This window comes from Neltuma alba, unplaced genomic scaffold (genome assembly GCF_004799145.2).
Source record: "Neltuma alba isolate B1F8T4 unplaced genomic scaffold, ASM479914v2 tig00013398_pilon, whole genome shotgun sequence".
Lineage (NCBI taxonomy): Eukaryota > Viridiplantae > Streptophyta > Magnoliopsida > Fabales > Fabaceae > Neltuma > Neltuma alba.
The window spans coordinates 346,878-361,387 of NW_021637656.1; the positions used below are offsets into that span (position 1 = coordinate 346,878).

The following is a 14,510-nucleotide window of genomic DNA, read 5'->3' on the forward strand; positions in this document are numbered from 1 at the left end:
AAATCACAGGCAAAATTGCATTAAACAAAAATTCATAGGTAAAATTATACACACAAAAAATGATCATGGGTAAAATTATACCACTAAAAATATAAAAATGTTGAGTGCACTTGAAAAATAAGATTAGGACTAAAAATGCACCTTTACCGTTATAATTTTAATATTTTTCTTAAAATTATCACATTATTATTTAATAATGTTCATATCTTTTTTACTCATTTTACATCTAAACTTATTTTTTATTAATTATCTAAACAAATTTCAGCTTTTCAAACTGACATTTTTATAAAAGTCAATTCAAACATAAATCACATTATGCTATCTGATTTTTATCTAATCTGACCTTTGTAAAAGTCAGAGTGAAAAAAAAAAAAACTTTTTTCACTGTTAATTCAAACACACTCTTAGTAGCCAAGAATACGATTCTCTATAGAACTCACTCCTACCAAAATCGATGGACCATGGTTCCATGCCACAACCGATGGAATTGGAACTCAAACGTGTAAATCGTTTTGTCCTTTGAAAGATGGTTGTGATGATGAGAGTTAGTGGGGACAATGAGAATTTCTGTAATGGTGGGAAGGCAACAATGCCACTGTAATACTGTCATCTCGATATCAGCGTCGATAGGGCTTACCTAGCTTTGTGGTCTGTTCTGAAAGTAGGAACGGGCTATGAAAAGTACCCGTCGCCTGGTCGTCTGACTCGAGCTGAGCACAACCGTAGATCAGGACTGCATTAATTTATTTTTAAGAATTTGGAATTATAGCACCCCATTCATTCAAAAAAAAAAAAAAAACCAAAGAGAGCAATTACAGGACGATGGATTTCGGTGTAACTTATTCAGCACATGAACAACAAATCAAGGGAGAACGAAGAAAGATTGAAATTGAATATAAGAATGGCAAGTCAAAGATAAGACAGGAAGAAGAAAATAAGCATGGATTAATGGCCAGCGAGGATGCAGAAGGAGCACGGATTTGAATGCTGTGGGATGCGTTGGGCTTCGACGCTTGTGACTGCATGCATCTAACGCTGCTGTGTTTGAATCTCAGAAGAATCTTAAGAACTAGCAAGGCAGAAGAAGCAGTCGAGGAGACTATTGCGAGAGAAGTCTTCTAAGCCACAAACAAAGCGCCATGAGCAGTGAGTTAAGGGGGTAAAAATTATCGAATAATACTTTTAACAAGTTTCTTATATCTATTCCTCTAATATTAAACACTATCTCCGGTCCTAATTATAAGAGCTAGTTGACTAATTTAAAGAGATTGAAAAAAAAAGTTAAGTTAGTTATTTGTAATAAATATGTGTTGTTTTTCTTAAAATATCCTTACTAATTATGTGTATTGGTTAGAGTTATTATTATTAGAAGGACTGTCTTAAAAAAAAAACATAAATATGGGAGACAAAGTGAATTGGGGTCTTATATTTAGGATCAAAATAAAAATTAAACAATATCTTATATTAAGGATCAGAGATAGTATAAGACTTATTTTACACTACAAAATAAATATTACATTTAAGACTAAGAAAGTATAATGTCAAGTTATCTAATTATACTTGCATATTTATATCCTACATTTGAAATATTAATTATTTAAAACTTATAATAAAGAGAAACTTGGCGTAAGTATTTTTCTATTGTTTTGATTAGCAACAATAAACGCACTACATTTTCCGCCTTGACCAAGACTAGTACAAACAAAATTGGAAGTCCAAGTCAAGCCTTTCCCAAAGCCACGACACTGAAATTCGTAAACAAGTAAATACTACTCTGTATAATGATAAAATCATAATTAAGTTTCGGGAGATGTGGTGATTATAGTTTATAAAAGAAAATATCAGTGCAATAATGGTTTTCACCAAAGATGATCAATCGTGATTTCGCATGATAACAAATCCAAACGCACCAACAAAGAAATCCAAGCAGTCTTTTAATGGCAGCACAATAAATAGCAAGAGGATAATGAAGACCACTTTAATTTTGGAAAAGAATATTCCTTACTTCAATCGAATAAACTCAATTCTAATTTTAGAATATCCTGAAATAGCTACTCCCTTGTTCCAAATGTAGGACACATCCTTAAAATTTTTAGTGTCCCAAAATGACGATACTTTCCCAAAATCAAGGAACCATTTACTTTTACATCTTATACCCTTAATTAAATAGGAGGAAAGTGAGAAACTTCATCCCATCCTAAATATGATGTGCCTCTTATCATCTTACATATATTAAGAAAAGTCTGTTAGCTTGTTAAATTTGTTTGAAAGTAGCCCGATATTCTATGTTGTCCTTTTTGGTGAAAGAGATGTATTAACATCATAATCCTTTTAAATAACTTTATAATCAAAGATAATCAAAACTAACTTTTTCAAGAACAATGTCATCCTTTCAATACCTAGTGTTTCTTTTAATTAACGCTTCTTTCATGAAATAGTGGTTGTCACACCTTATAACCTTTTAAAGACGTCTTTAGTATTATAAATTTATAAAGGTATGGTTTTAGTGACTTCTATGTTTTTTTGATTTATAAGAACTTCTCAATAGACACACATCTTCATTTTAAAAATATTTCTCCGCGAGACACTATGGTTTTTCAGAGGTTATAAGAAGGAGTCATTGTACTTTCTCTTGCAACGTGTAACTAGGTGGCAGTGTGTTGGTTGGCTTGGAAGGCCACATGGTCTGAGTAGCAATGTAGAGGACTTCCTTTATGCCATGCTTGCACAAAATTGACATCATTTTCACAGACAAAGATAGGCGAGGATCTTTTCCTAACATCTGTAACTACAGGGACCAAGTCAGAGGGGAATGAAGTAGAGGGACCAAATAAAAAATTCGCTGTAACTATTATCAAAAGCTCAATTTAACATTATAACATACATGAAATTTAGGGGCCAACTGAGAATTAACACTGGAAGTCTGCAACATGTAATTTTTGTGATTTAATTTTTGTTGAAGTCTCCAAAGAGCAGCAATCAAATGCTTTCATACAGGTTCAATAGCTATTAAATAATATGCAAATATTTCATTTCTTACAAGCGGATTGATGAATAAGTAGTTCTCTGCAATGTTATCCCTCAGAACAATGTTCCATCAACTAGCCTATTTCAAAACCTTTTTAAGGATCGAAAAACATGAAATTTTGAAGAGAAGTACTCAAAAGTTGCCTGGTTACTTCAGAACAACCGCAGCATTCCTCAAGGCTAAGTACCTCTGCACATACTCATTAGGAAGCGACCTGACAGTCTTGAAAACTTCAGTATTTGCATACCGTAGTTTAGTCCTGGGATCATAGTAGGGTGCCTGCAGAGTGAACTCAACTAATTAATTCTTCAGCAATACAAGGTCTAATGATGCTGTATAAGCTTGAATATGTGGGATATAAAATAAATGAACAAACAGCGCCGTGCAGCATAATAAACATGTCCTTACAGACGTGAATAAAAAGTGACAAGGATAACTGTCTGTAAGTTGGGCATCATAATAACGAGGAACATGTAAGCACGTTTTAATGAGATCACAGACAAGCCTAATAACCATAATCCAAAGCAATGAAGTTAAAGAACCATAAATCACTTATAATATAAGAGATTTAGCCAAATTGATAAAAAGGTCATAGAATCCGTCACACTAAGTTTGCGTGCAGTATAATGCATGAAGAGAACAATGGGAATACTAAGAGGCAACAAAAAAATGCCTCCATCGATATCACACTTTCCACTCATTTCCAGCTCCTACTAGTGGCAGTGAAAGTCACTGAAATTTTTAGCTACAAGAAAATGTCACTGAGATTCAAAGTTAAGTTCACAAGCAAAAAAATGACACAAGATAAAATCTTGATAGATTCACAAATTCCTCAACTAAAAGATGAGAATGACGGCCTTTTAAATCGAAATTTTGTGATTCAACTTCCTCACGAGTACAAAGCATACTCTGTATTCTTTAAACCAGAATTTTATGATGAATTTCCAAACTAAGACATGGGTCACCAATAAGAGTCATCGAGAAAATTACAACACCGAAACTAACAAAAACCTCTACATACCTCAAAGCCTGTAATATCGCAAATTCTTTTGCAGGGATGTATAGAAGGTGGTGACTCAATATTCACATCTGCAAGAAAATCCCGCAAAGAGATCAAAATAGAAGCTTCAATATCGTCACTCAAAAGGATAATAGAACGAAAAATTAAAATTAGGAAACAGTCTCAGGCTCAGGCTTTAAAAATTTGTATGAAACTCTGGCACATACAAGGAAAATTAACTGAAGAACCAGATCTTGCCTTTCTTAATAACTCTTGATCAAATAATACGTATTTAACAAGCATTTTAACATTAGATTGACTAACAATAGAATTGTTATCGTTCCAAAAACCTCTTATGCAGTTCCAATTCTAAATAATAAAATAAAAATAAAACTTATATAAAAGAACAAAAACATAAAAAGATTGAGAGTACATGGAGCAGAATACACAACATTGGGTATAACAGAAATTGAAAAAAGAAAAAAAAAGGTTTCCTCTCCAAAAAAGAAAAAGGACATTGGCTCTAAGAGCTCACAGTTGGGTTCATCAGGTGAGTAATTCTGGTAGTTCTCAGCTTGAAGAATCTGCTTAAGATGTTTCCAGTGCCGGCCACGGGCTTGGCCTTTGGGATATTTCTCATATGTTTGTACCCGCTTAAAACTGAGATAGGATGGTAAAACTAGCTCTGCCTCCACTACCTCCGGCTCCATCTTTCTTATCCTTCACGGGATATAAATCAAATCTGACAAAACAAAAATCCATGTCATCAATTTAACATAATAGCTTAATAAGAAGACAAAAAGTTAAAAAAAAGAAGGAAAAGATATGAAAATGAAAAAAATATAGATAGAACGAATAGATACATGGAGCCCAATACAAGCTGCAATACACATCAGGTGAACTACAGAGAGAAGTCATACTATTTATAACTTATGATTAATCTAGCTTGTACAAAATTACATATATGTGTCTGTATGCATGCACAAACACATATATACATACATATCTATGTATGCATATCTATTTACATTGAGAGCCTGTATGGTAGCAAAATGTTTGGTATAGAAGGGAAAAAAAGGAATGAAGATGAACACCCCTGGCTAAAATATAGTAATGAAAAGGGGTATTCATGGTTGAGAAATGTCAATAAGAGTAAGATAGCCATTACATATATCTTCTTCTGTGTATTGGAAACAGAATCCTCTTCCCATGCCATACCAAACAGGCTGTAGGAAATCAGCCTATTATAATGCAATTACCTAACTAAAAAATAAGGTGAAGAAAATATTGTAAACTGTGATAGAAAGCAGAAACGAGGCCTAACAATGACAACACCCAAGTAACTTCAGCCTTCCCGATTTGTCTCTGGAGGATAATGTAGAAGAAGTTATACCCTAGTAAGCATTATCAATAAAACAATAAAAATCAAACTTATCAGTTCGCTAAAGAGTCTCCTAAGAGATTTTTCAAGTTTAACTCAGTTTGCTTATACATCCACCCAATCTTAGTCGATAAATGCATTGCACTTGGCTTGTCAGTTTGCTAGCAATGCGAACTGAACAATTGATGGTATGCTGGCATTTTCGGTCACATTGAATTATTCCCACGATTTTAACCTAACCAACTCTAGTCAGTAGATTAGCTCAGGACGCATCGTTGATGCTAGTATGACATTTAAAGCCGCAGGAGCACTCAAATGAAACAAGCAAAAATATGAATGTAGGATTTTCAGATGTTATCCATCGGGTACCAGTATCATACCAAATGGGGGACTATAAGCGTGCACCTATATCACAAATCTAGGGCATACTAAAGTCAAATATAATCAAAACTTATAACATAATGTAAATATAAAAATTAATGCCAATGCTTCAGCGCCGAGATGTATCGACATATTAGTTAGTTCGCAGTATTATTGTTTGTTGCATGAACTTAGAAATAAACTTCAATTCTAAACAAACCAGATCAACTCTGCCATAGAAAATTCTCAAATAATTAATAATTAATAGTAGTACTGAAATCAGTACCCAACCAGAAGAAGGCAGACATTTTAGGATTGCGACAATTTCTGCTAAAGCTAAAAAAATAAGCGGCAGGCAGAATAAGTTAAATTAGGAGTCACTGGCATATCAAGATCGGTCCTCCATCAACAAGCATAAGAGCTTCAAGCCGAGATAGAAAAGACCTGAAGCTGCTGCTTGAGAAAACGTCACAGGCAAAATCCTAACTATGCCCCTATAAAAATCGGCGTTGCTGTCGCTGGATTATGAGGATCAAAGCACGATCCTTCTCACGTTCAGCAGGAAGAAGCTTCGGCCTTGTTTACGCGCTGAATCCGAAATATTTTGTCGAAGAAATTTAAACTCAGCCATTGAGTCACGGTCGTTGAAGACAATAATTTTTAAACATTTTTAAGAAATTATATTTATCTTCTTATTTAAAATCTATTGAAATACTACCTCTGGTCTTTAATATAAGATTTTATTTAACTTTTATTTTGATTCTAATTATAAGATCTCAATGTACTTTATCTCTCATATTTATACATTCTTTTCCAAGATAGTTCCTCTAATAATGATAGTTCTAGCTAATAAATTTGATTAGCAAGGATATTTTAGAAAAGACAACATCTACTTATTACAAATAACTAACTTAACTTATTTCTTTAATTTTCTCAAGTTAGTCAACTAGCTTTTATAATTAGAACTGGAGGTAGTATATTTAAAATAAATTATGCAAGATGCTATGAAATAGATGTGTAGAATGAAACATAAAAAATATGAATACCAACAAAATACATGAATTAAATTGAAAACAAGTCATAACATTAAATCATACTACTTTTAAATTTATATTTTATATTTTTCGGATATGTTCGTTTAAATTTTTTTTAATGATATCGGTATCATTAATATAACGATAAAAATTATGGTAAGACTCATTTTACAATGCCATCCATTTTGAACAAAAAAAAAAAGATACTCCTTTGGTCCTTAATATAATATCTATTTAACTAATTTGATTAAATTAAAAAAATTAGATAAATTAGTTAATTATAAAAAATATGACATGTTTTTCCATAAGAGTAATTTAAAGAAAACTGATAAATATGAGAAATATGTCTTATATTTAGGATCAAAATCAATTCAATAATTAGGTTATATATTAAGGATCGGAGGATTACCATATTTCAGTAACAACCTCCACTAGTTGATTAAAAGCCATTGCCACTCATATCAAATTGAAAAATTTCACATGAGATCTACTCCGGCAATGATATCAATAGACATTGTCAATATATATGCCAAAAAAAATTGGAGGTTATTTTTCTTACTTACCTTCATTTTATTTTATCCTTATTCATGCATACGATTGACAAGAAGAGTTAAAACAGATTTGAGGTCATATTTTTGTGAAAATAATTTTGGATAACCATTCTCACAAACAAGTGATCTAGGGCGTCTAACAACTAAATGCCATATTTGACACCTGTGACATCCATGTCTTTTAATCTTTGTTATGATTATACACTCAAAAGAAGGAACCTTGTCACCCAGTGAACACAAGTTTCTTGAGCATTTAAAAAATAAATATATCATGGAATGACTCTTGCAAATATAGATGGCTATAATCTTAATAAGGAACAAAAAAACCGAACCGAACACTAAACCGTTTAAGGTAGTGGTTCAACCGCCAGTTGATCGGACTGGGATCAACTTGGGATCCAACCAATCACATTAAAATAATATAATGTAATTAAAAATAACAAAATATAATAATATTAATAATCACTAATAACAAAATGTAAGGAAATATAACAATAGTTTGATTGTAACAATAACAAAGTATAATAATATTGAGAATTTTGATCTTTATGGTTCATTATTAACTAAAATTAATAATCATTACCAAAATCATCATTAAAATGCATTTAAATCTATAGAGATTGAAATATTAGAAGCTGAATGAGAAAAAATAAGACAAATAACAACATAATCATCCAAACCAGTTCACCACTGATTCAACTTCCTCGGGTTCAATATCCAAACCAAACTGGACCATTGGCTAGTTCGGTCCGTTTTTTGTTCTTTGGATCTTAAAGCCACTAGTTCCGGGAGGGGGGGGGAATATATACATATGTATAGTTTCAAGAGTGACAAAACATGAGGGTCACCCAGAAATTAACAAAGAAACACTCGCCTATTTAGTTGATCTAGGAAAAAAAAAATTCTATGAAATCTACAGACAGCAAGTTGCATTCCTTGGCGTTCATACCCTCATATGTTTCCATTTATCTTTCAGATCGGAAGTGTTACGCTTGCTATGGAATACATGACAACCAAATTCTAAAATTTTCTTCCAAGGGATACTCTGCTGTTCCATCGAGAACTTTAACACTCCTTCCTGCAGTGTGAGAACCAAAGTTGATGCTGTGAACGAAGGCAAGAAAGCCTTGTGCAACTATGAAATTCAAGAACAATGCAATTCACTCTATTTGAACTTGAATGAATGTTTTATACATTAAACTTAAAACATCATTAGTGATTATTCATGGTTAAAGCTTAGAAATTATATCAGAACCCATTTGACATTGCCACGGATAGCCCGAAATCTGCTGAATTAGTTCATGTAGCATCCATGATTCATCTGGTTCAAGAAATATAGTTCATGAAACACATACCCTCAGCATATTTTCTTCTTCAACTGTCCATTTTAATCTCTTGCGCTTTCCAGTTTCTGAAGCCAGCTTCTGGCTGCAACTGAGAATAACAGATAAATCTGTTATAACATATGTTTATATACATATATACCAAAATGAGCTGCTTACCACTGCATAGAAGACCTCTGAGGTAGCCCTGAAGTTTCAGAATTGGCAACAACTTCATTTTTGCAACGAGCATTTTTACTCCCAGTTCTACTCTTCAACGGCAATGATTTAACAGAAGAAACTCCCTGAGTATATGTTGTCCTTTGCCCCCCTTGTTTTACATGACTCTCCTTCATGGGCAGAGGCTCAAAATCTGAATCACCAGTTCCCCTAGCAGAACAATCGGTTGCAGGAAGATTTAATTTATTCTGGACTAACTTTTCTCTATCTTTCACCCTGCCCATATCTACATATGCTTCATTACCTTCTTGCATCCCTTTGGAGAATGCATAATCAGGCAAGTGTCCATCTGAGGGTTCACCAAAACGGAAAGCAGTCAAAGGTTTTACATCCTCATCAAACATTGCATAAACATATTCATTATTATATCTTATATCTTCAAGTTTTACTCCCTCTTGTCCTTCAACAAATCTGGTCTCACGTGTTTTGGAAATGTTATTATTGAGAATATCAAATTCCTCCCTGTTACTAGATTTATGATCCAGATTTGTATGTACAGGTGCGTTTTCTTCTGTATAACGTTTAGAAACATAAATATTAGCTTCCGGACCATTTGCATTGGCTGTATGTTCAACTACTATCCCATCTTGATCAGTACCAGCCATCAATCTTTCCCCTTGTTTTTTAAGATCTTGCAAAGTCTTCAAAGGATGACTGGGAACACTCTTATTGCCTGGCCTACCATGATAATCCAAACCACTCCCATTTCCCATAACAGAGACATCTTTGGGCCCCCTTGTCTTAACTTCCACATCATTCTCTGCCAGTTTGTCACTCGTGAGTCCATTTTGAGTAAAGAATTTAGACAAATCTTTCTTTGCTAAAAAGGCCTTTTTCCTGGATTCCTGAGCCTCTGCCCATGCTCGTTTGTACCAGCAATAGGGACAGTAGAAGTTCCCCTTATCATCAAATTTAGGTTCAGTGCATAAACATTTCGCATGGAGACTAATAGGGCAATCTCTCTCAGCGCAAACTAACACTTCTCCAACTTCATTACAACTGAAACAGCTTTCTCTGCCCAAAAAATTCCAACGCATATCGTCATCATCTAAATAGTCATGAGAACTTCTGTTGGAACCCTCATCCATGTCATTATTTAAATTTCCTTTTGAAACACCCTCTCTGACATTTGCCATATCATGATTAGTCTCAATTGACGCTTTATGCACAGCTACATTGTCTTCATTCTGTTTCAAGTTTAAAAATTTTATAAAATGAATCATTTAAAATTAAGTAATTCATAAATCATTAAGGAACTAAAATTAGAACCATAAAAAATAGGGGCCAGGGAGACCCATATATCATATCACTGGATTCCCGGGAAGACAAATAAGTAAGCCAAAAGGTAAAGCATCAAGATAAGTGATTGGCAGCATCAAAACAGAATGAAATCACATTGCCCAACTCCAGGAAGCTCACAGTTTAGACTCCCACCCAAATATACTAAGATTTAAACAGCTTCACCACTCAAGAATTTTTCTCTCAGCAGCCAAACAGAACAGAAATTGAATTGGAAAAGGTACTTTTTAAAGCGAAAGTTGGAACATTAAATCCCTAGAAACATGAGAAGATGAACCTGGCTTACGAGGTAAGGAACCTCGCTCCCAGTAAAAGGCACGGGCTTTGTCGAAGTAAAAGCGTTTCCTCCGCAAAGAGTCCTTCTTCTCATCCCAATTTATATTCAATTTCCCGACAAGAGAACCTTTGATCTTCGCGGAATTTGGAAAATCGCCGCAGGTATTAAGAAGCCCAGCTTCTCCAGTCTCCGATGAGGTACGATGAAGATGATCAATCAAACAATTATTAATTATCAATTGGCCGTATATGTGGGTGTGTATCAACAAGACAACAACTAGCTGCCAGCTTAACAGCAAGTCACGCTTTTAATGGTTTTAATAAATATAAGTAGATATATAGACAAATACACACTTTGGATCTGCCTATTAAGTGCTTAAAGTCAAAACAAAACTTTCATTGTATAGTCATTTCGTAGTCTATAAATTATCATTACAATGTTTTTTATAAATCATTCTAAACAAGTTCGAAGATATAGAAATATGGATTGTTCTTTTATATATCCGGTTCTTAATACTATCTTCCGTCCTCTAAGAACTTATTCGATTTCTAAAAATAAAATCACGTGTTAGCCGAGTAAAAAGAAGATGTCATCTTTCTTTCTTTTCTTTTATTTTTTTTGCCAGAAAGAAGAAGATATCACTTATCGAGTAAATACAGTTCATTCGTGGTTAGAAAACTTATCATCCTTACTGAAACAGATAACCTAATGGCAGTGATAATTGGAGTTTGAAAAGGGATGAAGAAGAAGAAGAATTTTCTTCTGTATATTACGTGGCTTTAGGAAGTCATATTATTAACCAGTTATATATGGGTAAATCATCCTTACAGGAAAGATGCTTTCAGGGGTCGGGTTGTAAGGAGCAAATATATATGTGGGAAGATCTTCATCCAGTGTTATTAACCACACTAAGAAAGGCTCGAGGTTCTGGAGTGGGATTAAAGCCATGTGGTCGAACTTCGAGAAGGGGTTGGAACGTACTATAAGCTCAGACGGAAGCGAGAGTGTGAGATGGAAACTAGAGAACCATGGTGTTTTCTCTGTAAAGACTAGAGGGACCAGTGAGGGGGCCTGGGCAGACTTCTTTACTGTTACTTGTTGATTCGTGTGGAAAAGAAGGAATGATCAGAGACTTTAACAATGGACAACCTCTCGCACCATGCAAAGGCGTTGCTTCGAACTCTCCAAAATGCCGGCATGAGGTAGAGACAGACAAACCTGAGGGCTGAGGGGCGTCCCCAGATTGCAACGAGATCAGGAAGCTGCGGCAGAAGAAGGATGGGTCGATCGAGCTCATGGTGGATGGGGCCTTTTCAGAAGGCAGTAACAAAACGAGGTGTGGGGGTATCTTCTGGGACGACCACAACAATGGAATCGAAGGCTTCATGAAGGTAGTGTCCTCACTGCTGAATTGTGGACCAGCATGACGGGAATGAAGAGAGCGCGGGATGTGGGAAAAGGAGAGTTATCCTTTAGAGTGATTACATTATTGCTTGGAAGCGATCCCTCTCATCAGCGAAGGATGCAATGATGCGCATCTGAACAGAGGGGAGATCATGGAATTTCATCAGATGATGAATCGAAGTTGGCAAGAGAAGCTGAAGCTTTGTAGAGATCGGGATCTGAATACGTCAAGAAAGCTCTTGAGCAGCCTCCTGGGTACCACGTTCTCTCGGCAGATGGGTCGAGGTTCCCTTTTGATTGGGATACCAGTGTAGGGTAGCCTTCTGTGAGTCTGTTTTTTTGGGTCTCTCTTGTATCTTCAAAAAAAAGGAAATACACCCACCTTCCTATTTGCACGAGGCGGCGGTTGATGAGAGAGGGTAGTTTAGCTTTTCTTTCCTTTCCTTTGTTGTTTACTTGTTTTCCGACTTTTGGCCTTGCTCTGTTTGTTACTTTGTTTCTTGGTAATTTATAGTGTTCAGTTTTCCTTCAAAAAAATTTAAAAAAAAAAGAAAGTCATATCAGGCCTCAATTCCGAATAAAGTGAAGTCATATCATATCAGTGTCCAGTAACATACTGGTGTTAAGAATTTTCTTTTGTGTTTATTATACATATAACATTTCAATATTTTTTTTGTTCTTTTTTTTTTCAAAATATTTTTATTGATTGTAAAGAATGTCTACCAAAGAATAATTTTAAAAGAGAATCCCATAAAAAAAGCTTGAGATTATTAAATCTCAAATCAAATTTGATAACAACACTTTATTTGGTTTTGATAATACTGAATTTGTAAATAATAACAAATTTTTGTTAAACTTTTTTATTTGACATTTAGTAATTTTAAACTTTTTTATGGGATTTTTCCTAATTTCAATCATCTAATATCATGCACAAGAGGATGATAGTTTAGATAAAGTAACATATATTTGTAACAAATAATCAAATTAATTAATTTTTTTTAATATTCATAATTATCTCACTTTTATATCGAGAATTGAAATATATTATATGGCTTTATTAGACCTCAATTCCAAATAAAATCAAGGCATACCATATTTGTGTTTAGTGGTATTTTCTCACCTAATATTTAAATTCGAAATATTGTTTAAAAATAAACAAACATCAAATCATTTGAATGAACTCCTGCAAATCTATTAATATGTAATTTTTAAGAAAATATATATTTAAATTTTATAATATATGTAGATTTTAATACGATCATCATATAGTATATAAATGTAGAGTTGGGTCTTGATATTTTAAAATATTTGTATTAATTTTTTTCTTATCATATATATTAAAAATCCCAATATAATGTACAATTATTTATATCAAAAAATTGTTATTAGCATGGACTAAACGATTAGTATATGAAATTTAGTAAATGAAGTATATTATTCATGACTTCCAAATAATAAAATTATTATAGATCAATTTCAAAATAGTAAAAATTAAATTAGAAAACTTTAATTAAATTATAGAAAACAAACTTGGAATAAAAGATTAGGCATTTTTGGTGCCACAACATTTGAAAACTGTATTATTGCCACTCATTCACAATATAAGTCACTTTTATAAATAAAAAATTAGTGCACAATATAATTAGTTTGGAAAGTAATTCACATTTATTTATCAATTTTACCTCTATAATTAAAGCTTAAATGTAAATCTGTATTTTTCTCCCTATAATTAATGCTTAAATGTAAATTCATGTATTGTTTTCTCTCTTTCATAACCTCATTTAGTACAGGTAAAATTGACCAAAAAAATTAATTTGAGAATTCAATGAGTTAACTATCAATTATTAATTCTGATGGAATAATTGGCAAAAAAAAATTCTGATGAAGTAAATGAAGTCACTTACAATGTATAGAAGGAGTATATTAAGGGTTTCTAAATGGTACAATTTCACTCGTCACATTTTAAATCCCATCTGTGCGTATGCGTTTTGGCCCCCCAAAAAAAAAAAAATGTGTGCGTGAGAGAGAGAAACCCATCTCCAGGGATTTTGTTCTAGAACCTAGAAGCTACGTGATGCATAAAAAATAAAGGGAAAGAGAGGAGAGAGAGAGGAGCGAGAGACAAAGAGAAGAGAGATCTCGAGAAAAGGGAATCATTTTTCCATTAAAAAAGTGTTTGAAAACCATGAAAATACTTTTAAAAAATATTTTTTTTACAAATCAAAACAAACTTCTTCACATATTTACTTTGTACACCGTAAAATCACCTTTAAAATCATAGTTTCGTTTCTATCCAAACACTTCCTAAACCAAAAACCTATTACAATTAATCCCTAGTCTATCTACTTATGGTCATACGAGGCTAACGGTCATCACTCCTAACCACCCCGGCCAACGCTCAACTAACTTCTTTGATATATTACAATATCATGTTATTCCGTCAGCATGCAACAAGGAGTAAAGAAAATGAGAAACTAAGTCCTCAAAGCCTGAAAGACTGAGAAAACATGACTGAGACAAACGTCTTGCCTTTTCCCTTGGTCCAAAGAAAACAAAGGCTCCGAATATTAGGAAGGCTACTTGTACTGAAGGTGCTATAATCCTGTTTACAGAG

The 14,510-nt window shown here is 33.6% G+C and overlaps 2 protein-coding genes across 5 annotated transcripts; both read right to left on the reverse strand.

The window, feature by feature from the left end:
* Positions 1 to 2,904: 2,904 nt before the first annotated feature.
* On the reverse strand, positions 2,905 to 6,379 carry LOC114737028 (chromatin-remodeling complex subunit ies6-like). 2 transcript variants are annotated; one of them, XM_028924920.1, is made up of 4 exons: positions 6,214 to 6,379; positions 4,564 to 4,748; positions 4,050 to 4,117; positions 2,905 to 3,307 (listed from the first exon to the last, which is right to left on the reverse strand). In XM_028924920.1, exons 2-4 carry the CDS (start codon positions 4,736 to 4,738, stop codon positions 3,176 to 3,178), a joined length of 375 nt encoding a protein of 124 aa, XP_028780753.1. In that variant the 5' UTR covers positions 4,739 to 4,748; positions 6,214 to 6,379; the 3' UTR covers positions 2,905 to 3,175. The 2 variants fall into 2 exon arrangements, with proteins under 2 accessions (XP_028780753.1, XP_028780754.1); XM_028924921.1 differs by lacking the exon at positions 6,214 to 6,379 and adding an exon at positions 6,056 to 6,187.
* A 1,625-nt stretch (positions 6,380 to 8,004) lies between these two features.
* Positions 8,005 to 10,862, reverse strand: LOC114737016 (uncharacterized). 3 transcript variants are annotated; one of them, XM_028924903.1, is made up of 4 exons: positions 10,493 to 10,862; positions 8,857 to 10,103; positions 8,710 to 8,782; positions 8,005 to 8,489 (listed from the first exon to the last, which is right to left on the reverse strand). In XM_028924903.1, the coding sequence occupies exons 1-4, from the start codon at positions 10,583 to 10,585 to the stop codon at positions 8,298 to 8,300; spliced, it is 1,605 nt and encodes a 534-aa protein (XP_028780736.1). In that variant the 5' UTR covers positions 10,586 to 10,862; the 3' UTR covers positions 8,005 to 8,297. The 3 variants fall into 3 exon arrangements, with proteins under 3 accessions (XP_028780736.1, XP_028780737.1, XP_028780734.1); XM_028924904.1 differs by having other exon boundaries at positions 8,005 to 8,432; positions 8,710 to 8,788; XM_028924901.1 differs by having other exon boundaries at positions 8,710 to 8,788.
* Between the last annotated feature and the right edge of the window lie 3,648 nt (positions 10,863 to 14,510).

Coding starts and splice junctions, on each gene's coding strand:
- LOC114737028 (XM_028924920.1), bottom strand. CDS start 4,738: ATGGAGCCGGAGGTAGTGGAGGCAGAGCTAGTTTTACCATCCTATCTC. Junction 4,118..4,563: donor CTCACCTGATGAACCCAACT/GTGAGCTCTTAG, acceptor ATTTTCTTGCAG/ATGTGAATATTGAGTCACCA. Junction 3,308..4,049: donor GCGATATTACAGGCTTTGAG/GTATGTAGAGGT, acceptor TTCACTCTGCAG/GCACCCTACTATGATCCCAG.
- LOC114737016 (XM_028924901.1), bottom strand. CDS start 10,585: ATGAGAAGAAGGACTCTTTGCGGAGGAAACGCTTTTACTTCGACAAAG. Junction 10,104..10,492: donor TTCCTTACCTCGTAAGCCAG/GTTCATCTTCTC, acceptor AACTTGAAACAG/AATGAAGACAATGTAGCTGT. Junction 8,490..8,709: donor AAGAAGAAAATATGCTGAGG/GTATGTGTTTCA, acceptor TGAATTTCATAG/TTGCACAAGGCTTTCTTGCC.